The sequence below is a fragment of the Leucopleurus acutus genome (genome assembly GCF_964270905.1).
Source record: "Leucopleurus acutus genome assembly, chromosome: 21".
In the NCBI taxonomy this organism is placed as follows: Eukaryota; Metazoa; Chordata; class Mammalia; order Artiodactyla; family Delphinidae; genus Leucopleurus; species Leucopleurus acutus.
The window spans coordinates 9,380,520-9,406,353 of record NC_139163.1 but is presented as its reverse complement, the minus strand read 5'-3'; the positions used below and the strand labels follow the sequence as shown (position 1 = coordinate 9,406,353).

General features: G+C 40.0%; 1 protein-coding gene across 1 annotated transcript in view; it reads right to left on the bottom strand.

Annotated features, from left to right (window-relative positions):
• CSMD1 (CUB and Sushi multiple domains 1) overlaps positions 1 to 25,834 on the bottom strand; it is a gene marked incomplete at its 3' end in the record, with an annotated part of 1,744,596 nt that overhangs the window by 284,337 nt on the left and 1,434,425 nt on the right. The window contains exons 18-21 of the mRNA XM_082863948.1: positions 23,398 to 23,586; positions 10,784 to 10,900; positions 9,087 to 9,302; positions 3,396 to 3,584 (exon numbers count right to left, since the gene is read on the bottom strand). Coding sequence (XP_082720074.1) covers positions 3,396 to 3,584; positions 9,087 to 9,302; positions 10,784 to 10,900; positions 23,398 to 23,586 — 711 coding nt within the window. The remainder of the gene's footprint in view (positions 1 to 3,395; positions 3,585 to 9,086; positions 9,303 to 10,783; positions 10,901 to 23,397; positions 23,587 to 25,834) is intronic.

Genomic DNA, 25,834 nt, shown 5'->3' with positions numbered 1-25,834 from the left:
AAGAATAACATTTAGGGCTTCCCTGGTGGCGCAGTGGTTGAGAGTCCGCCTGCCGATGCAGGGGACACGGGTTCGTGCCCCAGTCCGGGAAGATCCCACATGCCGCGGAGGGGCTGGGCCCATGAGCCATGGCTGCTGAGCCTGCGCGCCCGGAACCTGTGCTCCGCAACAGGAGAGGCCACAACAGTGAGAGGCCCGCGTACCACAAAAAAAAAAAAAAAAAAAGAATAACATTTATTTCTCACAGCTCTGGAAGCTGGAAGTCCACATCCATAGCACTAACCATATTATTTGTAAGCAATAATAAATATTCAGTATCAATAAATATTTTATTGGGGATATTAATTTACTATTTGATAGTAACACAGTAGATGAAAATCTATACTCTCTTAATCTGCCTACTCATCATGCTAATCTGGATTCCAATTCTGTTGCTGAAGAACTTACCCCCCTAAATACTACCGAGGCTTTGCAATGCCCCTCATCTCACAGGGCCGCTTCTCAGCCCAGGTGTTCACTAGAACTTCTATTTACCACCAGATGTTTATTAGAAAAAGGGAAAGGAGCATTCTCATAATCCACTTGGCACTCCTCCAGGGTCACCTGTGATCTTTGGATTGGATTTGCAACTTTGGTCTAGGGATAGATTATTCTTATTTCTATGGTTTTACAGGAAGAAAGACAGACACAGCGTCCTAATGAATCAAACTTTGAGATCAAGATAGGAGCTTCCAACAGAAATAATGTTTATTTGTTTGACAAACATGTATTGAATAAGGCACAGAGCTGGATTTAGGGCTAAGGCAGCCTCCACTGTAAGGAAAGGTCAGCCTAACAGGAGAGACAGAAATAGGAAGACAAGTTTACTGGAGTACAGTGGTTATCCTGGAGGGTCCCTCTCCAGCCGGTGGGTAAGCGGGTAGAAAGAGTTTACATGGGAGGTGAGTTCCAAAATGAGAAAGTCAGCCTGGCAGAAAAGGGGGTGCACGTTGCAAATGAGGGAGCAGTGTAGGGAGAGGCTTGAGCGTAAGAGAGAACCAGGGCAGTTTCAGGTCGAGTGAGCTGGGCAAGACGTCGGAGAGTCTGGCCAGTGAATAAGGGGCCTGCGTCCCCGGCGAGTGGAGGGTTTGTTCTGCACATTATGGGAGCTGATTCATGGGTTCTGTTAAGGGGGATGAATTTGTGAGGTTCTGAATTCGGACAGATCCCTCTGGGGGCTGCGGCAACAGTGGTTGGCGCTGTCCTGGAGGTGGGGAGCATCTTCGGGATGTGAAGCTGAGAGCCTTTGCAAGGCTGGGCAGAGAGGATGGGCGGGGAGCCTCCCTGGAGAGCTGGGGAGAGGCAGAATCTTCAGAACTAGCAACTAATCCGATGTGGAGAATGAGAGAAAGGGAGAAATGAGAACTCCCAGGTGCCACGTGGGTCACCTGGTGGATTTTAGTGCCCTACTAACATGTTTATTTAAAGGTCTCTTGTGGCCAGATGGCTGGAAGGAAAGTCAGGAAGCAGTAGGTAAAATACAAGAGGTGAAATAAAAGAGGTGAAATACAGAACGGCCCCGCCAGGCCATTCTCTCAGTGCAAAGCAGGGCTGAAAGGCCTGGTTTTAGGTGCCCTGTGTTGGAATCTTGCCGGCTGTGTGCCGGTGGGCAAAGACCTTAAGTTCTTTGTGCCTCAGTGTTCCCATCTGTAGAATGGAACTGACAATAATAGTGCTTACTTCATAGAGGTGTCTGGGGGATTAAATAAGAAAACACATGGAGAGAGCTCAGAGCAGTGCTGGTCTAGAATCAGTGCTCAATAAACATTATTTCAACCCCAGTTACTCCTCATTTTATACTTTAGGCAACAGTGTAAAACCCCAAATAACAAGACTAAGAGTGTAAAGATAATGAATCTAGACAAAATAATAGAATAATGCAAATGGAATATTATAATCAATAGACAATGTTACATACGTGGATTAAGGCTTTGACTTCATTGAGTTGGGAGTTTTTCCCCCAGATTTCACACTATCTTGCTCAGTAATTTCCAATTTGGGGCATATGGATTCTAGGCAACTCTGGGAACATCTAGGATCATCTAGAAAATATTGTATCTTTTTTTCTTGAGATAGTGTTCAAAATTGGCATCCAAATCTCAAATAAAAATCATAACTAAAAAAAAAAAAAGTGAGAACTACTGTTTTAGGAGAAAACCACATCATAGAAAGATCAGATATGTGCCCTGGCAAGAGATAAAGATGATTTGATTTGTGTTCACTTGTGTAATTTTTCTATAATGAAGTCCTCACTATCCTACTATCTATGGCACACTGGAACACAAAAAGACAGTATATTAACTTTTGAACCACATAATATTCCTAAATAATTGAAGATATTCTGTGCATTAGAAAAATCTGGTTTACTAAGTTAACAACTTAGCATTTCTATGGGTTATGAAATCTTATTTTCACAACTTTCCCACCTGCCTCTAGTTTATCAGCTGGTAAGATCACAGGTGCCTCAAGGACTCAGAAGGCTCACAATTAAGGGGGTCCATGGTTCATCACTAGACAAATGTCATAATGCTACATTAGCCAGTTTCTGTGACTTTAAAGGACAGCTTGTACGCCCTTTACATGATGAGCAATGTGGCCAAGTGACAGTTACCAGATATTGCCTCTGGGGCTGATGACCAGACCCTCTAGACCTGTGGCCAAGATTCCATAGTTAAACTGAGCCACCAAGATTTGAGGAACTCCCTACAGCAGCACAGGTTCAGATTAACAATAAATATACCCCACTGAATGGGCATCTTAATTCCGTCTTAGCACAGTGCCTAGTTTCAAGTACCTAAATAAAGATTCCTATTACTCTCTGGAATGACCTCTTGAATTCTTCAAGAATACTGTGAAAAAGCCAATTCAGCATTAAAATGTCTACAATGCCCACTTTGCGAGAGTATGCACGATCATCTAATCAGAGTTAAAGTGTAAAAAAACAACAAAACGAGTATTTTAAATTGTCCCCATCATTATACCAGGTGATACCACTGCTTTTAAGCAACAGAATTGTCAAAGGTTATGTTAATACAGCATGGCTTCTAGCTTTTATTTTGTCTTTTGTCCCAGGTATAGTGTGTGTGTGTGTGTGTGTGTGTGTGTGTGTGTGTGTGTGTGTGTGTGTGTGTGTGTGTGTGTGTGTGTGTGTGTGTGTGTGTGTGTGTGTGTGTGTGTGTGTGTGTGTGCGCGCGCGCGCGCGCCCAGAGAGGCCCCTCCTCCGCTTCCCCGGGGAGCGGAGCGCCCGCCCCGTGCAGGCCTCCTGTCCTCCCTTCCCGGCAGGTTCCTGCACGCTGACCGCTGACCGCACCGCCCTGCCCCCCGGGGGAATGAAATGAAAGCACGTGACCACCTACCCACACACCTTGGCAGAGATGCGCTCCATACACGACGACCCCCGCCCAGGCACGTGAGCCTGGTTGCGCCTTCTAAGCGATAACCTGGGAAGCACGAAAACGTCAGAGAGTCTCCAACTCCGAAGTGAAAACCGATTCTCCTGCTGAAGGCAGGGACGCCAGGATCGTCACAAGGCTCGAGATCATATTCTGAGACATGAAGAGACAGAGTGCACTCGTGGGAACCCGGCTAAACACTCAAAAATTATTTAGCAAGAATAAAAAGGTGCTATTACTCAAAAAATAAACATATATATATATTCCCCCCCCCAGGCTCTGCTGTAACTGTCATATGGGTTGTCTTCCTTTGTACTGTGAGTTTTCTCATGACAAATGGAATATAGTATTTTTTAAAATAAATGTATAACATTATAATAACATGATCCACTCAAAACTGTCACTTTAACAGTATGAAATTATTTTAGTGATACGCCTAATTGCTAAAATCAGTTACTGTCCTCTTAACGGTGCTTTGGATAAACAAGACCCAATGGAGGACAAACTAAAAGCAGTATCACAGGGTTTTTTCACAGGGCGGAGAGATTATCATAACCAATTTCACCCCTAAAATACACCTCAGCATGGAACAGCAAAACCTTTTCCCGTCTATTTTTCAATTTATAAACCATGTTTTATTGATGCGTAATGAAAAATATTCTGGATCCTGCTAGAAATTTCTGTAAACTACCCAGGAAGAAAGTGCTAAATTTAGTTTAAAAGAAAAAAAAGAATAATGTCTGGTGTATTGCTGCATTTGGGGATTAAATGTCCAAAATAACAGTACTAATAACAGCATTTTGTATTTGTCTCATTCTTTAGTACCAACTCTTTCAAATCTCTATATATGGGTACAACTGCACTCTGGTTGTCATGGGTCTCATGGGTCATCATTCAGTGTGTTGCTGATCCTTCTTGCTGTGTTCTCAGCGTGTAATGCCCAGTGTTTAGTCAAACAGGATCAAACAGTGGGCCACCATTAGGGGTTTGAATGGTGGAAAGAGCTTCAAAGAGGTTAAAGCGTCAATTAAAGGATGAGCATTATTGCAATGAGTGGGAGACGAAAGTTTTTCCTATGGTGGTGGGGAAACTGTGCTAGTTCATCTGAAAAGATACTGCCTTTGCTTTCTGATTTCCAACTACTATCTTTCAAGTTCTGACTCTAAAGTGTGGATTCTGTATTCTCAAGGAACATATTAAATCCAAACCATCATCTCCCCCAATATTTCTCAATTTTAATCCATCTTTTCTATTCCCATCATCCACAAGTTTCATCACTGGCATCCCAACCCTGTATGAAGAGGAAATCTCTGCTCCAGTTTTTCCCTCATCTCACCCAACTTATTGGTCAACATCTGAGCTCCACGCTTTCTACATTGTCTTTCTCCCGTTTTTCATTTAGGTAAAAACTCTATTCTGGATCCCTAACATATTCAAACTACTCTCACCACTCTGGAGATATACTCATTAATTTGACCTATTTTTAGTATGACCCAGCAAGGAAAAAAAAAAGGTAATATCATTCAATTCAACTCAACAAATATTTATTTGTCATACCAAAACATAATGGTAGACTTTCTAGGAAATAGTAAAATAAAGCTGTCACAATCCAGGGAACTTTATCTTCATCTGACAGAAGTCATTCTCCTCCTGATAGACTGTATACTCTCAACTCGAATCACATCTTTGCTGTCATTTCTTTAAAAGCAATTGAAAACTCTTGCCAAATAAGAGAACAGTTTGCTATTATTTGTGCTAGATCTATTGTATTATAGAGAAAAACACTGTAATCGTATGGTTCTTTGTGTATATTTTTATTTCATATTTTGACTGATGTCCTCTGAAAAATACCTACTGAAATAGGAAGCCTGATCCAACACCGTGAGATTAGAGGTGTGGATTAGTTCCACCCTCCCACACAAGGTCACATAAAGGTCCTCTTGTGTCAATTGTCACTTATGGGCTATTACACAGTGTGTATTTGCACAGCATACGTTTCCAGTTAGGCATCCAGCAGAAGAAAAATGTATTGCCCTCAGGATTCCAAGTTCCCTGACTCAAAGATTTTGTTCTTAGAACTTACTCTATTTTTCTTCATCAATTCTCTAGTCTCATTCCCATGAGCACACAGACATGTGTTCCAGGGCCCATTATAAGAATGCGACACAGCAATCCACCGAATAAAAACCACTCTCATGACCTCACGACGACCACAGCCGCCACGCCTGGTGGGGCAACTCCGGCACCAGCTCCTCAGAGGCGCTCCACGTTCTATTTCCACGGCACCTCTTCCCAGTCCCTCTCCACCTGCCAGCGGGCTCGCTTCCAGACCAGAGCCACCGCGGCCTCCCCCTGTGAGCCCGCTCACCAAGCCTTGCCTCCTACTTACACAGTGGAAGCCCTCTTCCTCCTTGGAGGGTAATCCCTTCTCTCCTCCTAGCTCAGGGTCCCACCTTCTCAGTCCATGATTTGAATAGTCCTCATCTTTGCACCAAAATGTCCTGCCCCAGCCAAAACCTAGTACCTTCTTTCTGTGCAGCTACACTCATTTCCCAGCTTACCCAGCCCCACGTCTTTAAATTTTGTCTATTTATTGATGAACTTCAATTATTTTTTTCCTGACTTGACCCTCTCTGTGAACTCAAGACTCTTGACAACCCCTCTTGGATATATACCTACAATTTCCCAAAGCAAAATTTTATATTTTTCCTCCCAAACCTGCTTCAGTCCCCGTGTTTGCCACGTGAAGTGTGGCATCCTCATTCACAGAGACGAAGACCTTGACCCCTGTCTGTATTTCAGACACATTCAATCCCAGCTGACCTGGTCCACTTCACTCCAGCACCAACCCCGCAGCCTCAGCTTCTGCTGTCTCCTGTGGGGCTTACTGTGTAACAGCATCTTACCTAAGATCCTGTGTTAACGTTGGATGTTACTTAGAATGAGTTTTGAAAACGGTCAGATCATGTCCATCCCTGTTCAAATCCCTCCAATGGCTTTGCATAACACAATTCACGGCCAAGGTACTTATATGACCTTCTCAATTACCGGGCTCTGACCACAGCGACCTCATTCTTTAACCCTAAACTTGCCCGCACACTCCCACTGCTGCTCTTGCGTCTTCTGAGGACCACGTCCCCTATAGCAGCCTGGCCTGCTCTTTGACTTCTTTGAAATCAAGCGTCAGCTTATCAGATAGACCTACCGTGGCAATTCTCTACACGTCAGCATCTTTTAACTCCTTCACTGTTTTATTCTTTCTGATAGCATCCCCTGTTACTATCTCCCCTACTGGATTACAGGCTCTATGAAGGCAGGCCCTTTGTTTTATTCCCTACTGTGTCTCCAGGGCCTAGAATAATTCTTGGTACCTTGTAGGTGCTCAGCAAACACTCACTGAATTAAAAATAAATAACTAAATAAAAGAATGAGCACTCTGTACTCTTTCCCAGGCACTGATGGTGCAACAACGGGAGAAGACACAGGAAGGATACAAATATGGAAAGATAAAGTTGGAAGACACACAATTTTGGTATATAAACAGTGTTACGGGAAGGCAGGAGGAACACAATTCTGCTCAAGGAAGAGGAGACGACTGTGAGCAACAGGCAGTGCTTGATCTGCATGCAGCTTTGCCGGGTGAGGAATGAAAAAGGGTTCGTTTTCTTAATATTTTATTTATTTATTTGGTTGCGTGGGGTCTTAGTTGCGGCAGGCGGGCTCCTTAGTTGTGGCATGTGAACTCTTAGTTGCAGCACGCATGTGGGATCTAGTTCCCTGACCAGGGATCAAACTTGAGCCCCCTGCATTGGGAGTGTGGAGTCTTATCCACTATGCCACCAGGGAAGTCCCTGAAGAAGGGTTTTGAATGAAGAGGAAACCACATCTGTAAAGGCACTAAGTTGTCCAGATTCTCATCTTTTGAAGAGAATGACCAGGAAACTATGTGAATTCACAGAAAGTTGGCATTCAAAAAGTAGTATCAGGGCTTCCCTGGCGGCGCAGTGGTTGAGAGTCCGCCTGCCGATGCAGGGCACACGGGTTCGTGCCCCGGTCCGGGAAGATCCCACATGCCATGGAGCGGCTGGGCCCGTGAGCCATGGCCGCTGAGCCTGCGCGTCCGGAGCCTGTGCTCCACACAGGAGAGGCCACAACAGTGAGAGGCCCGCGTACCGCAAAAACAAAAAACAAAACAAAAAAACTCCAAAAAGTAGTATCATAGGAGGCATGGAGAAGAAAGGCTGGAATAGTAAGTGTACACAGAGAGTTGTCAGTAGCGGACACTCAAGATAGACCAGGGAGGGTGGACGGCTCGACCTAAACATACTTGAATAAGGAGCCCTTTCCCCCCATATTTCCATTAGTGTCTACGGCGACACTGACTGGGAGACATAACTGAGAAATGACCCTTTAATAAACCTTCTAGAAAAGACAGAAATAAACAGGACTAACAAGGAAAAAAATCCGGATATAGCAGCATACTGATTTTGTACAGATATCAGAACAGTCTCCAAAAGGGTAAATGCTTCAATTGCATAATAAAGTGGTTACTTATTTGGGCACAAAGAATAAACTCCATTGTGTTAGCGTCACTGGCAATTGTTCACAGCCCATTTCAAGGCAACGTGCCTTCAGATGAAATGATTCCTTTAGCATATCTAAAGAATACGTTTCCTTTGGAATCAGCTTTGCAATCAAAGGTGTATTTTGTCTTTAAAAAGACTGAGCATGTGTGTGACACAATCTTGATGAAAGTGATTCCTTGTGTAAGCTTTATAGATTGTCTTCTACTGGCTGTGACCAAATGAATTGTTCTGCATGTTCAAAAAGTGATGCCAGTTTAGTCTTAATATTTAAAAATATTTTAAAACTGCCCCAAAGAGCTACAAAGACCCAGAAAAGTGTGTTTTGTTGTTTCTGTTGTTTGCTTGCTTGTTTTTTAGGGAGTTTACGAAAGGAGTCAGCTTCAGAGTTGCACTCTGACTTTTGTAATCAAAAGACTCCTTGTAGCTTGTAGCTGTGTGCTGGGAGTCATGGAATTAAGAAAGAAATATCTTAATACCATTCTTAGCATCATTCAAATTAAACAATTTAACCCATACAAATAATGCCTGAAACAACATAAATCCCTCACAAATATTATCTATGTTTTATAATTAAAAGTGAAAATGTTTCTTAATTTTGGAGTATCATTTTGCTGCCATGTATGATGGCATTAAAGTCAACAAGAAGCTCATCCTCGACTGCATTGTTCATACTCTTTTTCACTCTAAAGGTGGTTCTCAGTACAAGTATGGCATCTCCTGGAAGGTAGGATTCAAAATAATCAGACCACAGCTGATTCTGAGTATGTCTCCCAACAAGGACAGCTTCCTCAGAGATTTTGATAGAACTGATAACAAGAGAGACTGAAGAAATAGTGATATTAGCAAATTTGGGGGGATGAGAATTTACAGTCAATGTGAGGCATGGTGTCTTGTGGACGCCAGGCTGCTGCCCTTGCATCTCAACTCCTCCTCCACCCAACTAGAGCTTCTCAATGGTCGGCCGTTTACGTGTAAACATACACACACACACACACACACACACACACACACACACACACACTCGCTCACACAAACAGTACAAGTATTGCCAGAGAAGACCCCAACATACCTGAAAACGTGATATTGAAGCCCTCGTAGGAAATGGAAAAGTCTGATATAAACCGAAGCTGGGCGGTGAAGTTTCCAAACAAACCTGCCTTAATGGTGTGGGGCAGCACCGACCCTGTGAGCCTGGCCACTGGCTCCGAGAAACTCCCGTCCTCTGTGATGAGTAAGTAGTCATGGGAGCTCTCCAGGTGGAAGGTGTGGAAGATCATCTGAACCCCTGAGAGACAGAGAGATGGAGGTAGTGAGAAAGACACAGAGAGAGAGACAGAAAGAGAGAGCTGAGAGAGAGACAGAGAGAGGGAGAGAGGGGGGTAAAGGGGGGCATTGGCAGAGTTAACAGTTGGGGAAAAGAATTCCTTCTGGGCTTAGAGACATAAAAGTCTTGAATCAAAAGAAAATCTTAAAATGCAACCTTAATTTTGAAGTTTAAAAGAAAAATACAGAGAATGGGTAGAAGAAGGAATAAACAGAAAAAACAAATGCTTCAGCATATGTAAGTACAGATACAGATAAAGGTTATACACAGGGATACAGAGACAGCTGTATCAACAGGTCCAGATATAAATGCATAATAAAACTCGGCAGGAGGGTCATAATGCACTGTTTGCACACACTTAGGGAAAGCATTTGCCCCTGAGGAGCGAAGGATGAGATCACTTTCCCATTTATAGTAAACACGTGTCCTTTAGAAAATCTAGGCTTGGAGGTCTAATACTGAAACTTACACAAGTGAGCAAAGACCATTTTGAAATGATAGTTTTATGTGATCCCTTGTGCATGTGTTCTCATTGTAACTATACCCACAAAGTATTATTTCTGAATTCCTATACATAATGAATAAATTTAACCATGACTAGGTCCTTTTTAATACAAATATTTTCATGATGACAAAACCTTGGTTGCTCATTATTTGTTTATTCTTAATTTCCTTCAAGGCCAAGTTTTTCTTAACATGTATTCATGATGGTGGAGTGTAAGACAGTGTATATAATAAAACATGTCAATCTAACATTAAGTTGAGCTCAAATTTAAGTGGAAAGACAAAATCTACATAATGTTTATGTGAGAAAAATTCCAAATTATCTTCTTGAAAATGACAAGTTTACTCATACGAAAAAGACTCAGACTATAGTCCCAAATCCAATGTCTATAAACTGTATTTCTTACACAAAATTCAAATGTTTCTGGTTTTCACTCCACTTGTTTATAAAATGAGGATAATGAAATCTACTCCATAAATCAACACTGGATTATGTGAAGATAAATTATTCATTATATGTACTAATACTGGGTACACTTAGAACACAAGCCAAGTATAAAAATGTATCCTAGATTTATCATAGAAATGAGAAGCTTAGATAATTTCTTATTTCCCTTTATTTAAGCACTAGTCATATTTTATTTAATGCATGCCTCTTTTCCTTACCATTACACCTAATTTTCAAGCTTATGTTCACAAGCATAAATTCAAGTCATCTGACCAATACAGAATAAAACAAGAAATCTACTTCTGCTTGAAAGCACCAATAATTTAAAGACCATTTTTCTTCTAAAATCTTATTAAAAATCAAAATTAGCAATCAAAATATACATGAGGAAATTAGTTATCTTATTTGTTCACACATGAATATTTCTTTCTTTCTTCCCATGTTTGTATCTAGTTATTTTGTATATTTGAAATCTATGTAATATCCTTACCCTTTCCATGAGATACCTCAATGGTCCATGTACAGTTTAGAGAGTTTGGGTAAAAATCTGGAAACCCAGGAGAAAGAACTGTTCCACTCTTTCCATGGATGTATCCTCCACAGAGGGCTTAAAATAATAAGGAAATATCATTGTAGTATTAAAGTTTCACAATGATTGCTATATAAAATACTTTTAAAGTGCCATTTAATTTACACAAAGACTAAAAGAATATTTAAGATCACCTCCATGTAAAATAAAATGGAACAACAACTTTATTTTACGTGAAATATGCCAGTTGATATACAGTGTCCTAAACAGTACAAAACCTGGAAAAATCAGACAGGCTAAGGTAAAACAGCTGAAGAAGAACCCTCCTGTGGCAGTTAATTTTATGTGTCAACCTGACTGGGCCACAGGATGCCCAGACGTTTGATCCGACATTATTCTGGGTATGTCTGTGAGGATGCTCCTGGATGAGATGAACACTGGAACAGGTGGACTGAGTAGAGCAGGTTGCCCTCCCCAGTGGGGGTGGGCCTCGTCCAACAGGCTGAAGGCCTGAAGAGGTCAGAAAGGCTGAACATCTCAAAACTAAGATGGAACACATCTTGCCTGATGGCTTTCAAACTGGGACATCATCTTCATTCCTATCTTCAGACTAGAATTGAAGCATCAGCTCATTCTGAGTTTTAAGGCTGCTGAACTTCAAACTGGAATTTACACCATTGGCCTCCCTGGGACCCAACTGGCTAACTACAGATCTGGGACTTGAAAGCCTCTATAATCACGTGAGTCACTTCCTTATAATAAATCTATCTATATACCTATATCTATATCTGCATCTCTATCTATACCTTATTGATTCCATTTCTCTAGAGCTGCTGGTCTTCTCAGTAGCATTTCATTAAGTTTAAATCCTTCACATCAATATATGCCCTTTTCAATATGCCTCAGAGACTCATTTTTGAAGGAAGAAAAAGAAAGTTATACATAATCACTCGAAGGGGAAAGTCACGATATTTAGGGAATCAGTGCAATATGGAGGTTTAAGTGCTCAGACCCTGATGTCAGAAAGCAATGTGTTCAGATGCTGATGCGTCTCTGGCTCTGTGATCTTTGGCAAGTGGTTTGCCCTCCCTCCTTTACAGGTGTCTTATCTTGAAAGTGAAAATAGTGTTAAAAGCCATCTCTTACGGTAGGTGTTTATAATGATTGCCTTTGTAGAACACAATTTACAGGGCCCCATATGTAACAAATACCCAAGGCGTTAGCTAATGATAATTATTATTAGAGCTTTAATATATCAATAATTTAAAATTTGAATAAATTCTATATGCCTTAATTTTGCAAACATTTGAATAGTGGATGTTTGTCTTTTCTTTCATATCTTAAGTCCTATCAAGCTTTTCAGAATGTTAGAGCTGAACTGAAAAAGGAATCAAAGCTGATGGAATCAGTACAGGGGGAGGCTGGGGGTAGGAAAGGTGACTCAGGTTCAGCTGTGATTCAGTCTCCAGGTCCTCTGGGCCCCTAACCCCTGCATCGTTCAAGGGTCTGTTGCAATATGAACATCCTGAACCGTGTGTCATAAAAGCTAGGTCCACGAATAATACTTGCAAAAGAATTAGCTAATTTGTAGAAGACGTGATTTTTCTCATCATCCTCAGTCAGTGTGTAATTTTAAGGAAACAGATAATATCTTTGAATATGCAAACCAAATGGAAAGAGCTAGGTAAAAATTAGCAAAATAGAAACTTTCAAAATGAGTTCTAGAATAATTTAACAGTTTAAAGTGTTCACATCTTAAAATTACATTGATTCATCTTCTTATGGAAATGGTAACATTAACATAGCATTTAAAATTAGTTTATTCACAAATAGTTACTGAGCACCATTTATGAGCAAAATGGACAAAAGTCTCTGCCCTGGCAGAGTATACATTCCAGTTGAAGAAGAGAGAATATAATATGAAGAGCTGAGTCTATACCATGTTGGAAGATGATGCATGCCAGAGGAGAAATCTAAGAAGGAAAGAAGAATGGGATATTCTAAGATGGGTGTGGAGTTGGGGGCAGCATAAATGGGGTCGGGGGGAAGCCTTACTGAGGAAGTGGCCTGCGAAGAAGGACTTGAGACAGAAGAAGGAAGTACTTGATAATCTGGGAAAAAACTTGGGGGGAGAGGAAACAGCAAAGACAAAGGCCCAGAGCTAGAGTGGGCTGCTGGGTTGGGGGGATGGCGACGGGTCTGGGAGGGGAAGGATGGAGGGCTCAGGGGAGCCAGGTTTAAAGGGGCAGATCCCGTCCAGGCCTTGGCATGTGTCTCAGTGAGATGAAGGACCACCCGAGGCTCCTGCACAGAGGATGACTCGGGCCAACTCGGACTTCAGCCTGAGCGCTAGGCTGCTGTGTGAGGATGTGGTTGGGCGGCAGAGAGTGAAACAGACAAGATTCTGGACCAGAACGTCAGCAGCAGAGGTGGTGGGAAGTGGTCAGAACCTGGCCATATTTGGAAGGTAGAGCCAATAGGATTTTCTTGTCAGTGAGATGTGGGTGCCATGAAGAAAAAGGAAGATTTGGGGATGAATGTGAAGTTTTAAGGCTAAGTGTGAAAAACTGAAGATGCAGAACAACTTTGGGAGAATCAGGTTTTGAAAGTATATCAGTTCAGTTTTGGATACACGAGCTCGAGGCCTACTAGACATCCATGTAGAATGGTTGGTGTTGCAATTGGATACACAAGTCTCAATCCCATGAGAGAGGTCTGACCGAGGGGTAGAAAGATGACATCATCTCAACACTGTGAATGCAGGTGTAGATAAAAAGACTAAAACCTGGGATATTCTTATGAAAGACAGACAAGTCCTGTTTTGCAAAAGTTTACTTTCTAGTGGGCAAGGCAAATAATTTATAAAAATATAGCGAAGAATGACTTATTCTAAGAACAAAATCTTGTTCTCTAAACTCAAAGGCAGTCTAGGTGATGAGAGTACGGTGAGGCTGGCGAAGCAGCAAAGTGATGGACACACGGCCCCGCAGTTGTTCACTCCCAGGATGATGAACACTGAGTAAGCCATGAAAGGATGGAGGGAAGGTAGACGGTCAGAGTCAGCCCAGTGTTAACAGTTTGCTCTGTGACAGGGCAGTGGCTGCCAATTTACTGTAAGGTCCTTGGGTTCCTAGTGGTCTGTTAAGTACAGCCCTCGCACTATGGATTCTGTAGTTATCAACTTCTATCATTCCCATCCTGCCCCGGCACCGTCTCGGATCCTGCACAAAGTCTTCCAATGAATTCAAGTCTGCAAACAGGGCAGTCATTGCTTCAAAGAACCAACAACGTGGCTTTAATGCTTGTTTGTAAGCGTCCGCGTCGCCTGGACTGGAGGAGGCAGGAGCTGAGGCTCCTGCACGCGGAGGCGGCGGTGCGGACGGAGGGCCCAGGCGTGGCGGACGGCCCAGGCGTGGCGGACTCTTCTCTCCCTGGAAAACACTGGCTGCCCTGCGCCACCTGCTCTAACCGGACACCTGGCGGCTTGCAGACTCACGTTTCCGGCCCTGACTTCCTTCTCAAACGCAGCGGAATTACAGACAGCTGGCTAAGTATCTCAGAATGACACCCTTGGGTCCCTTCCCCCCGCCACCAGCCGCATCTCCACGATGACGCCTCCAACCGCTCCCCACTTGTGGAACGCCCTGTAACTGGCGTGTTTCGGGTCATTTTTGTCTGATTTCCTGCTCCCTTACTCTTGTCTCTTCCTTGAAGAGATTAACACGAGAAAGCATACAGTCGGTACACTGTCGGATTTGTTTCTTTTCTCTTTCCCCATTACTTCCTTAAACTACTATAAAGTTCTACTTAAAGCAAAAACTTAATGGGGTTACTTTCCATTTCAAATTATTCGTGGACTCCCCATGCCCTACAGAAGTCATTGATTTTATTCATTCATTCATTTATACTGGAATCCTTTCCTCAAAAGAACTCTTACAGGGAACCCTACAATAACAGACGGGGATAATCAGAGCTGTTCAGCCCTGCCACTGTCCTCAGTTCCACCTCAAAGAAACCCCTGGGGCCCCCCTGTAGGAACACAGAACAGGGCAGTCTCAAATCTCTCACCCACAGAATTGGGGCCGTGCTCACAGGACTAGCATGAAAGGCCTCTGAACTACCTTTGATCAGCATCTACTCTCAGCAAATACATTTCTATCCTCCAAATCCTCCAGGCCCTCTTTATGCCTTTATGCCTGATTCTTACTATTTCTTCACTTTCAATCTTTTCTTTCCTTTCAACCTTACTATTAAAGATGCATCAGGAAAGCTGCCTTCAAAGCCTTTCAAGATTCCAAATTTTTTATCTCTTTATTCTCAATCATTTTTCCTGAGTCTAATAAAGCATTTACTTCATTGGATGACTTAAAAAATAAGTCTTTCTTCTGTCTATTCTAATAGATTATGAACTTGTCAACTGTGTGCCTACAAATACAGTAGTTTTCCAATAAATACTTGTGGAAAGGGTAAAGAGTTTACAAAAATATTTATTTAATGAAGAAATTTTTCCAAAGTTTTCCTTGCATTTGTTTTTCACCAAATAAAAGGAGGTCAATTTATTGCAATGTTCACTTTGCTTCTTCAAACCCTGAGTATCTAAAGCATAAATAGAAAAAAATGCAGCAATGCTATGATGTAAGAGATATTGATAGAGTTTACCTTTTTCCAGGGTAATATGAAATATTATAATTCTGCTTTCTTCTTTCCTTTCTGAGAGCTATGAATTTTTAAAGGTTTAAATATGCTATTGATGTATCATTTGTCACAATAAAAACCCATGGAGTTTAAGAGATTGCTTACGATTTGCAAAGGCAACAATAACAGTTCTTAAGGTGAAATGAAAACAGTCAACCGTGACTGACTAAAACTCTCGTATCAAACTCTAAAATCTCCCAAAGTTTGCAGATTTATTAATAGCTTTTTATCAAACATTTATTATTAGCTGAGATAGGTTCCAATGAAGCATAAGCAAAGCAAATAGTTTATGTTACCAATCTCATTAGAGAGGTTAAACTCCAAATTTACATAAATTTAAACTGGGAGACAACAATAGATAAAATGCACAAGATAAAATGCATTTTCTATGGAAAACAAACAGCATCTCAGATATCTGCAAAGCACAGAAGGCCCTTTGCAGTCTGTTGCCACACCATTTCTCCTAGATAATTTCCTTTTGATCATTCTTTTCATTTCCATTCACTCTCCTTCACTAACCCTGCAGGAGTTTGCAGAATGTTCCATGTCAATCAACTCAGGTGAGTTTGCTCATTTCCTCTGCCTAGAATGCTTCTTTGCATGTTGGCTACTTTGGGAACTTCTACTCATCACTGGAATCCCAGCCCAAGGCTTGTATTTTAGATGAGTTCTTCAATTCCTATTCTCTAGGAGCTTGAATTTAAACTGAGAAGACTGTATCAAATGATTAAATGTGCATGTGTATATATGTATATACTATGGTCTGAATGCTTGTATCCTCGAAACTCACATTGAAATCAAAAAGTCTGATGTGATGGTATCAGGGGTGGGGCCTCTGATGTGATCAGGTCATGAGGGCTGAACTCTCATTAATGGGATCAGTACCCTGATAAAAGAGGCCCCACAGAGCTTCCCTGCCCCTTCCACCATGAGATGACTCACTGAGAAGATGGCTGTCTGCAACCCAAGAAGGGCCCTCCAAAAAGTCAATCATGCTGGCACCCTGAACTTGGAGTACCACCATCCACAACAGTGAGAGATAAATTCTGTTGTTTATAAGCGTCTCAGTCTGTAGCATGTGGTTACAGCAGTCCAAATGAACTACGACTATATATGATTAGATTATATTATACATTTTAAAGTTAAACTTTATGGAACTGCAAATAAGGAGAAATGGATGTCAGGAAAGTTAGTAGTGCTGGCGACTTGGAGCAATTCCAGAAGAATTCTGGTGAAGGCTGAGGGCAACCTGGCCTCGGCGGATGAGGATGACTCAGGTAATGAAACACCCAGGTTGCTGGCTAGACGGAAGTAGAAAATAATCTTGGATAGCTATTAAAATATTTAAACGAAGTAAGTTGCCAGTGTTAAATCAAGAATACACACAGAGTATTTTAACATGTATATGTTGTTCTCGTTTGAGAAGAATCCATTCAAAGTCAAAATGAAAAATCTCAGATGGGTCAGGATAAGACTCTCACTTTACCTGTCAGTTTTCTTCACCAAATCAAGAATCTACCTAATTTGATGACTGGTGTGTCTTCTGTGATGAACTAGGTGCCATTTCCCACCTCTGTAGAGTGGTGGAGTCATGATCAGAGGACTTTACATTTTCAATCTCTCCAGCTCAGGCTGAAGAGTTTGCAATGAAAATCACTGGAGAAGCCTCATTTTAGTAGATGCTCAACTGGCCTACCTCAAATTCAAGTTGTAAAAAAGAGAGCAGCTGATATGTGCTCTACTTCTAAATTCCATTTTTAGCTCTAGTCCAAAAAGAACAATTAAAACTGCACAATAACATCCAACGAAGCCATGCGTTTGTATATAATGTAAATATTTCAATAGAATTAGTCATATGATTAACTTATCACAAATTTTGGATTAAGTGATATATTGATTTATGTTCAGTTATGTGTGAATAACACTGAAGTATTTTAAGGGTTAGGCCCTTACCATACTTAGTGTTCTTAGTACAACTGTTGTTAATAAAGAAGTCTAAATAAGGAGTAAATATTTTGGTATAGTACTGATATTTATGACATTCTCGAGTTTTACAAATTTTTCATTAGTCCAGTAGCTAGTAGCCTTCTGACACTCTCTAGTAGTCATAAGCATGAACTGTATTTACTTTTTTATTATTAGAGTTCTAATACAAAAATAAAACAGGTAATAAGAATTCAAATAACACCATAAAATGGAGAGCTAAAGAAGTCTCTCTTCATTCTCCCCGATAGCCTACTAATCTCCCCAAAGGAAAGCATTACAGTTATAACTTTAGAATATCTATTTCCAGTCACTTTCTATGCATATACTGTGAGTGTGTCTGTAATTACCTATGTGTACATGCTCATATACATGACACACATTGTTCTGTGACTTGCTTTTTCTTTCCTTCAAAGAGTGTTATTGTTTAAGTTTCCTAGTAATAGTGTATAATGAACATGCAGATCCCTAATCCCACAATGATATAGTAATAGAGTAATATGACCTTTCTACTTTTTTTGCAGATGCAACAAGGGAGGAAAACTATTGTGTTTTATTTGCATTTTCCTGATTCCTAGTCAGAATGGGCATATTTTAAACCATTTTTTGACCTTTTGTGTACTTCTGTGAATCGCCTATGTGTGTGTTTCCCCCATAGACCTCTTGCTTTGTTTGTGTTGTTGTTCTTCTCCCATTCATTTACAGGACACAGTTATTTAGAATCATATTACATGGACAGTGCAATTATTTTCCGTAATCTGACCCTTTTCTTTTACCTTTTAAAAATTTTAATGGAACTTTTAATTTGTATATAGTGAAGTGTAAATGTTTTTTATTATTTCTATATTTCTTTAGAAGGTTTTCCAAGAATTAAAAAGTAAAATTTCTCAAGGAACAAACAAAAGGACAAAACCAATGACTCATGCTTATATAGTCACTCGTGTGACAAAATAGTACATCAGAGAAGAGACAGTATGATCTTTCCAATAAATAACACTGTCTCAATTGGAAAGCCCTACTGGGGAAAAAAAATGGATCTAGACACTATGTATTAACTTAACAAAAAATTAGATGGATTTAAAGTATATATTTGAAATTTAAAATAAATTAGTGTTTGCTTTCAGGGGTAATGAAAACGTTCGTAATCACAGTGATGGTTTCATTGATGTATACATACCTCAGAACATATTAAATTTTTAACATTAAACAGGCAGTTTATAGAATTTTAATTATATCTCAACAAAGCTTTAAAAGTTTTAAAGTTTTCTGAAAGAAAACAATAGAATATCATTATGACGCTGCAGGTAGCAAGGCTTCTTAAACACTACCTGTAAAGCACCAACCACCAATGAATTCACTGAACAATTAGACTATTTTAAAATGAAAACATTCTATTCATCAAAAAGAGACCAAGATCCATCTACGTCTCTACCAATGACCCAATTTCATTCCTTTTTATGGCTAATATTCCACTGTATATATGTACCATATCTTCTTTATCTATTCATCTGTCAATGGACATTTAGGTTGCTTCCATGACCTGGCTATACTGTAAATAGTGTTGCAATGAACATTCGGGCACATGTGTCTTTTTGAATTATGGTTTTCTCAGGTTATATGCCCAGTAGTGGGATTGCTGGGTCATAACTTAGAGACTGTCATACAGAGGGAAGTAAGTCAGAGAGAGAAAAACAAATATCGTATATTAATGCATATATGTGTAATCTAGAAAAACGGTACAGATGAACCTGTTTGCAAGGCAGAAATAGAGACACAGACATAGGGAACAAATGTATGGACACCAAGGGGGGAAAGGGGAGGTGGGATAAATTGGGAGATAGGGATTGACATATATACAGTAATATGTATAAAATAGATAACTAATGAGAACCTGCTATATATAGCACAGGGAACTCTACTTAATGCTCTGTGGTGACCTAAATGGGAAGGAAATCCAAAAAAGAGGGGATACGTGTATACATATAACTGATTCACTTTGCTGTACAGCAGAAACTAACACAACATTGTAAAGCAACTACACCCCAATAAAAAGATTTTAAAAATTTAAAAACAGAGATCGAGAAGAGGAGGAAGACAGAGACAGAGTGAGAGAAAACATTCACAATGCGTCGATCCAACAAAGGAGTGGTCTCCAAATATACAAACAATGTTACAATTCAATAAGAAAAAGGTATGTGACCCAGTATAAATAGGAGGAAAAAACAAGTGTTTCGCGGAGGAGGATATACCCTTGGCCAAAAAAGCATGAAAGGGTGCTCAAAATAACTCAAATTTCATACAGAGTATCATGGAATAAAAAAACATGGTGGTATATTTATACAATAAAACATAGATGACGAGAATGAAGGAAGTGCAGCTAAATGTCATGACTTGGATGATGTCACAAGTGCATGACTGAGTGGAAGAAGCGGGACACAGCAAAGTACACATCCTGTATGATTTCCTTTACATAGAATCTTTAGAGGATCAAGGGAGCAGTAGCCTTTGTAGGGCAGTGACTGGGAGGGGACTCCTGGGGTGCTGGTCACGTTCATCTACTGATCTGTGTGGTCTTGATCTTATACAGATGTGTTTCTTGTGGGAAAACTCACTGAGCTTATATTTGTGTAAATAAATAAATATTCAATAAAAGGTTGTCTTAATAATATTTGACTAATTGTCACATAATGATTTGAAGTTTTGAATCTTTGTTTCTATCTTTAATGTGTAACTTTGATTTACTTTTTTAACATTTTAAACCCCACTCAGATATCCCATTTGACCAACATTATTTATTAAATATGTCATCCCCTCTCACTGATTTGGAATAATTTTCATAAATTAAGTTTCTATATGGGCACAGATATGTTACTAGGATCCCTATGCTGTATCATTAATCTGTTTCTGTATTTCTGCACTGATTTCATATTGTTTTAATCAATCATTAATTTTCAGTATTCTTTGATACTAGGTGGTGTAGCCCTTCCTTATCTTTCTTAAAAATATGTATTTCTTAGCTGTTTGCAGCCTTTACCCTTCTGGATTAATTTTTAAATGTCTATAAATTTCTACAAAAAACCCAAATTAATTTTAATTAGATTTGATTGAACTTTAAACTCTATTTGTAGAAAATCTGTACATTTAAATTTCATTCTTCCCATGTAGAAACATAATATGTATTTCCATTTCTAGGTTATTCTTTTGTATTATATTGTAACTTTCTAATTTTTAAAAAATATAAGCCTTCATATTTCTTGTTAGATATATTCCTGGCAGTTTTTAGGGTTTTATTTTCTATATATGTATTTTATTATACTTCTAATATGTTATGTTCTTTGTGGAAATCTACTGATTTATGTTTATCCTGAATGTAGTCACATACTGAACCCTTATTATTGCTAATGGTTATATTCTCTTTCTAACATTTATCATTCATATAATTTTCTTAAATTATTGTCTTAGTTAAGATCTTCTGGGCAATGTCAAATAACATTTCTGATACTGAGAAAGTTGTTCTGTTCTTGAATTTCATGGGACTTTTTGTAATAGTTTACTATTAAGTATGATATTTTCTATAGGCAGATTCATTTATATTATGGTTCTCTATATATTTGTTAAGGTGATATATTATTTTAGAGTTTATTTAAGGTCTAATATAAAAAAGAATGCAAATAAGGAGACACATCTTCCTAGAATAATTTACTCATAACTACTGTCTCCAAGTCTTCATCCCTTTTCACCTGCTTTGAAGGAAGCAGTTGGCTCTGATACATCCTCATGTACGGCAAACGTGGGGCCAAGGTGCTTGTGGTCCATGTTGTAGTTATGCACCTATGTACACCTGGGCAATTTCTGCCACTTTCTTTCATTGAAATATTGAATTGAATATAAGGGGAATTAGGAATATACCTTTTAAAATATGTTTTGATTTAACTATAGTTGATTTACAATACTGTGTTAGTTTCAGGTGTATAGCTTCAGATTCTTTTTCCATTATGATTTATTGCAAGATATTGAATATAGTTCTCTATGCTATACAGTAAATCCTTCCCCTTGTTTTTTATCTATTTTATATATAGTGGTGTGTATCTGTTAATCCCATACTCCTAATTTATCCCTTCCCCTCCCCTTTTCCCTTTGGTAACTATAAGTTTGTTTTCTATGTCTGTGAGTCTGTTTCTGTTTTGTAAAGTTGATTTGTATCAATTTTTAAGATTCCACATATAAGTGATATGATATTTTCTTTCTCTGCCTGACTTACTTCATTTAGTATGACAGTCTCTAGATCCACCGATGTTGCTGCAAATGGCAATATTGCACTCTTTTTTATGGCTGAGTAGTAAGGAATATACCTTTTGACAATCCTCTACATTTCTACAGGCTGCCCTGCTACAATACATATTTCTATATTAACAGCTCATTTGAGATTGGTAAATAGAAAAGTGGTGTCAACATAATATGACAATTATTTGGGTTCTTACAACATTCTCCCTAGGCAAATACTGGAGTTGATACAGTAGAGTTATAACCAATGGCAGGAAAAGAAAAATGTCTCAGCTTATCTTCTGCACAAAACTGGAACTCTTTCAGATCTCTATTAAGGAAAGTAAAAGCAGGCACATGGCACCTAGGGGTCCCTCCCCAGCAGGGCTCACCCCTTGCCTCGCATAGCTAATGCTTCACGTCAGGTTGCATCTCCTTCTGTGGCTTCTGATATGCTGGCCCCATAGATGGAGAGCTCAACCTGCATCTGCTTCTGCCCAGAGGACAGTGTTCTACTCTACTGGTTTTGTGGATTCTTCATTCTTCTTGAGACACCCTCCAACCACCGTGTGCTCTCCACCTGCACTTTGCAGTCTTTCTCCCAAAGTACCAGTTATTGTTTGGGTTAATACTCTGGTGACAAAGGTCAAAGGTCTTGAGTGGTCTGTAGCCAAGCATAATTGTCCCATTAAACCCTGTTATTTTTGGTGAATCATTTTGAAGAAGTCAAGGTTTTTCATGAATATATCAATATATCATCTTTGAGTGGAAATGCCTAAAGTCTATAAAAAGTAATGGAAATGGAAATATATATAATATTTATATGGAAATATATATAAGAATGTATATCTATTATATATATAAAACAGATATATTTTATATATATTTATATATGTATATTCTTCATGGCCAAAGGCAAAATCCCTGACACTGTCGCAAATGATCACAAGTAACATATTCGTCCATCTTGCTATTATAACTATAAACTGCATAGTGTAAAGCTGCATAATACAGTAACACACAATCAACAAGAATGTTATTCATTTTGAGATTTCCAAAAGCAGATCTGTGCAGACAGGGGAAGTGGGTGGTATCTCACACACACACATACACACACACACACACACACAAAACCACTCGGGGGGATCTTCAGAGGAAAGACTTCCCACACCCCTGGGGAAGAGCTCTGCCATAGGGAAGAGTCAGAGGCAACACAGTCTAGGTGTGCAGAGCTGCAGCAAGTTGTCTGATGCCTGGACCGGTTCACAGGAAAATCAGGTCTGACAGGGTGGAACATGCATACTCATGATGCTGTCTCACGTGGTCTTCAATAAACACCGTGGGTAAGATGTGTGCATCACTAAGCTCTACAAGCTTGAGTGTCTGGGGATGAAACTGAAGGCCAGCCCATAATTTATGTTCTTCATTTCTAAACAGAAGCTCTGCTTCATAGAGAAGATTTGCCAGGTAAACTTCACATGCTAAATGGCCATATTTTTAAGGTGTACAAGCTTTCAAATAGAAGGCCCATTTCAGTCATATCCTAACACCCCACGAAACACATGCCACCCAGACTGTTTAAAGAATTGCTATGCACGTCTTCCGGGTTTGCTGCTGTGCTGAGCTCCACCTACCGTCACAGCTGGGCAATGCATGGCTCCACTGGTGGTTCCGCTCACAGACCAGGGGCTCGTCGTCACTCAGTGTATAGCCTGGATTGCAGCTGAAGGTCACTGTGGACTGGATGCCAAAGTGACTGCCGTGCCGATGCCCATTCACAGGGATCCCCGGGTCAAGGCAAGAGTCCGACTCCAGAGTCACACCTGGATGCACAGAAAAAACCATCAGACACGGATCTTCCTGGGTTATAGAAAAAAAATATTTGGGCCATAATACATACAAAATATCCCCAGACATCATCAGACCTGGAAAATCATGCAAGTGAATCGGTAATCCATTCATGTGAAAACCAATACATTTTCAAGTACTGGGCCCTGTTTTTTTTTGTAGAAAGATGTATATCATTACACTTAGCTACAGATGATAGCTAAGTAGTGCCAATCTTGAATAATTTGCTGACCTCCCTGAATTTTACCTTTTTTCATTTGAAAAGCAATGAACTGTACTAAATAAAGTCGAAGTTTTTCTGTTTTCTATCTCCACCCCTCCCCCTCCCCTTTCCTTTTATATTTGATATACCAAATAGATTTTGGCAGTCATACTTCAACTTTCATATATTTGCATACATCCACCCAAGCCCATACACATAATGCAAATTAAAACTACACTGGAGTTAATTTTCTAAAATTGCATTTCCACATTTCTTTTTTCTTTTAGATTTGTACTTAAGTCAGCCACTTTCAAGATGGCTACAATTAGCCTTTGCTAAAAGATGTTAAAAAGTAACGTGCTATATAAAGTTAAGTAATGATGATCATGTCATTGCAAGAGTTTCTTTTCTCTGTCTCTAACATTTCTCTTTATTTTTAGAATAATATATATTTTAAAAGATGAGTAAAAATGGGAATAAGGGAAGAGAATATTGTGATGTTTAGGAATGCAAACATTAAAAAAAAGACTTGCTGTTGCTATACATAACTCTCTCAGTAAGATTCAAAACACTGCAATTATGACTTGAAGTATTAAGCAAAAATATTAAAGTATTACCAATATTCAGACTGTTTACTCCCCTAAAATGATATTTGGGATAATATTTCTGATCACTATATATGTTTTACCAAAGTTTGAGTGATGTATCTTATGAATATACCTTCCCTCATTAAGTCAAATACATGAAGTACAACTAAGGGGTGAGTTTCTTTTTTTTTTTTGCGGTACGCGGGCCGCTTACTGTTGTGGCCTCTCCCGTTGCGGAGCACAGGCTCTGGACGCGCAGGCTCAGTGGCCATGGCTCACAGGCCTAGCCGCTCCGCGGCATGTGGGATCTTCCCGGACCGGGGCACGAACCCGTGTCCCCTGCATCGGCAGGCGGAGGGGTGAGTTTCTTAAATAAGAAGTGATGTGATTTCTTCTTTAGTGCAGCAACATGTGATCCAATAGGACAGAAACACAAGTAGGATGGCTGAGCCACATTCAAAAATATTCAGTAAGAAATGTGATTTCCAAGACTAGTCTAGCTCCTAGGAGATGACCTTTAAACTCTTGGGATTTGCTGAGTGGTGGGAGTGTCTGTTATTCACCGTGGGCCCCTGGGACCACACCTAATCGTTTATATTCAGCAGATTGCTCAAGTGGGGTGCCTTGAGGCAACATGGTTTCAGTCTAACCTACAGGGACAGGGGCAGGTAAAGACTTAGTTCAACCATATGGGGCAATGATTCAATCCATGATGCTTATGTAATGAAATGTCGATAAAATCTCTGGACACAGAGGCTCAGATGAGCTTCCCAGGTTGGCAGTAAGCTGTGCATATGTCAGAAGTCATGGGTGGGAGGAGGTGACACTGTCCATGACTCAATGAGGACAAGACGCCTGGAAGCTCTGAGTTCGGACCAATCTCGGGGTCTCCCCTCTGTGCCTCTTCCTTCAGCTGGTTCTCATTTGTATCCTTTCCAGTGACAAATGTGACTGTGAGTATAGCAGCTTTCAGTGAGCTCACTGAGTCCTTCTGTCGAGTTATCAAACCTGAGGGTCATTTTGGGAACTCCTAGAACTTGCATCTGGTTTCAGAATTGGCAGAAAGAGCAAACTTTGCACCTCACAGGTTAACAGACAGCAGAAAAGACTATCATAGTGAAGTTTTCCAAAGGAAAAAATAAATAAAACAATGAAAAGAGAAAGAGGCAAAGTGAATAAAAAATATACCATCATTTTTCCCAAGAATTTTTTCTTAAAAATTAGTTATTCTAATATCGTAAAACTAACACACACCTATTACCTTAACAACAGGATATAACTGTCCTGACTTCTTGCAAAGTATGCCAACAAATGCATGCATGCCTTACACCCCTTCCTGAGCTGCAGATATACCAAAAGCAGCATGGCCATCGTTTGCCCCAAGATCCAACACCTACCCTGCTCCTCCCTCTCTGCACACACACACACACACAC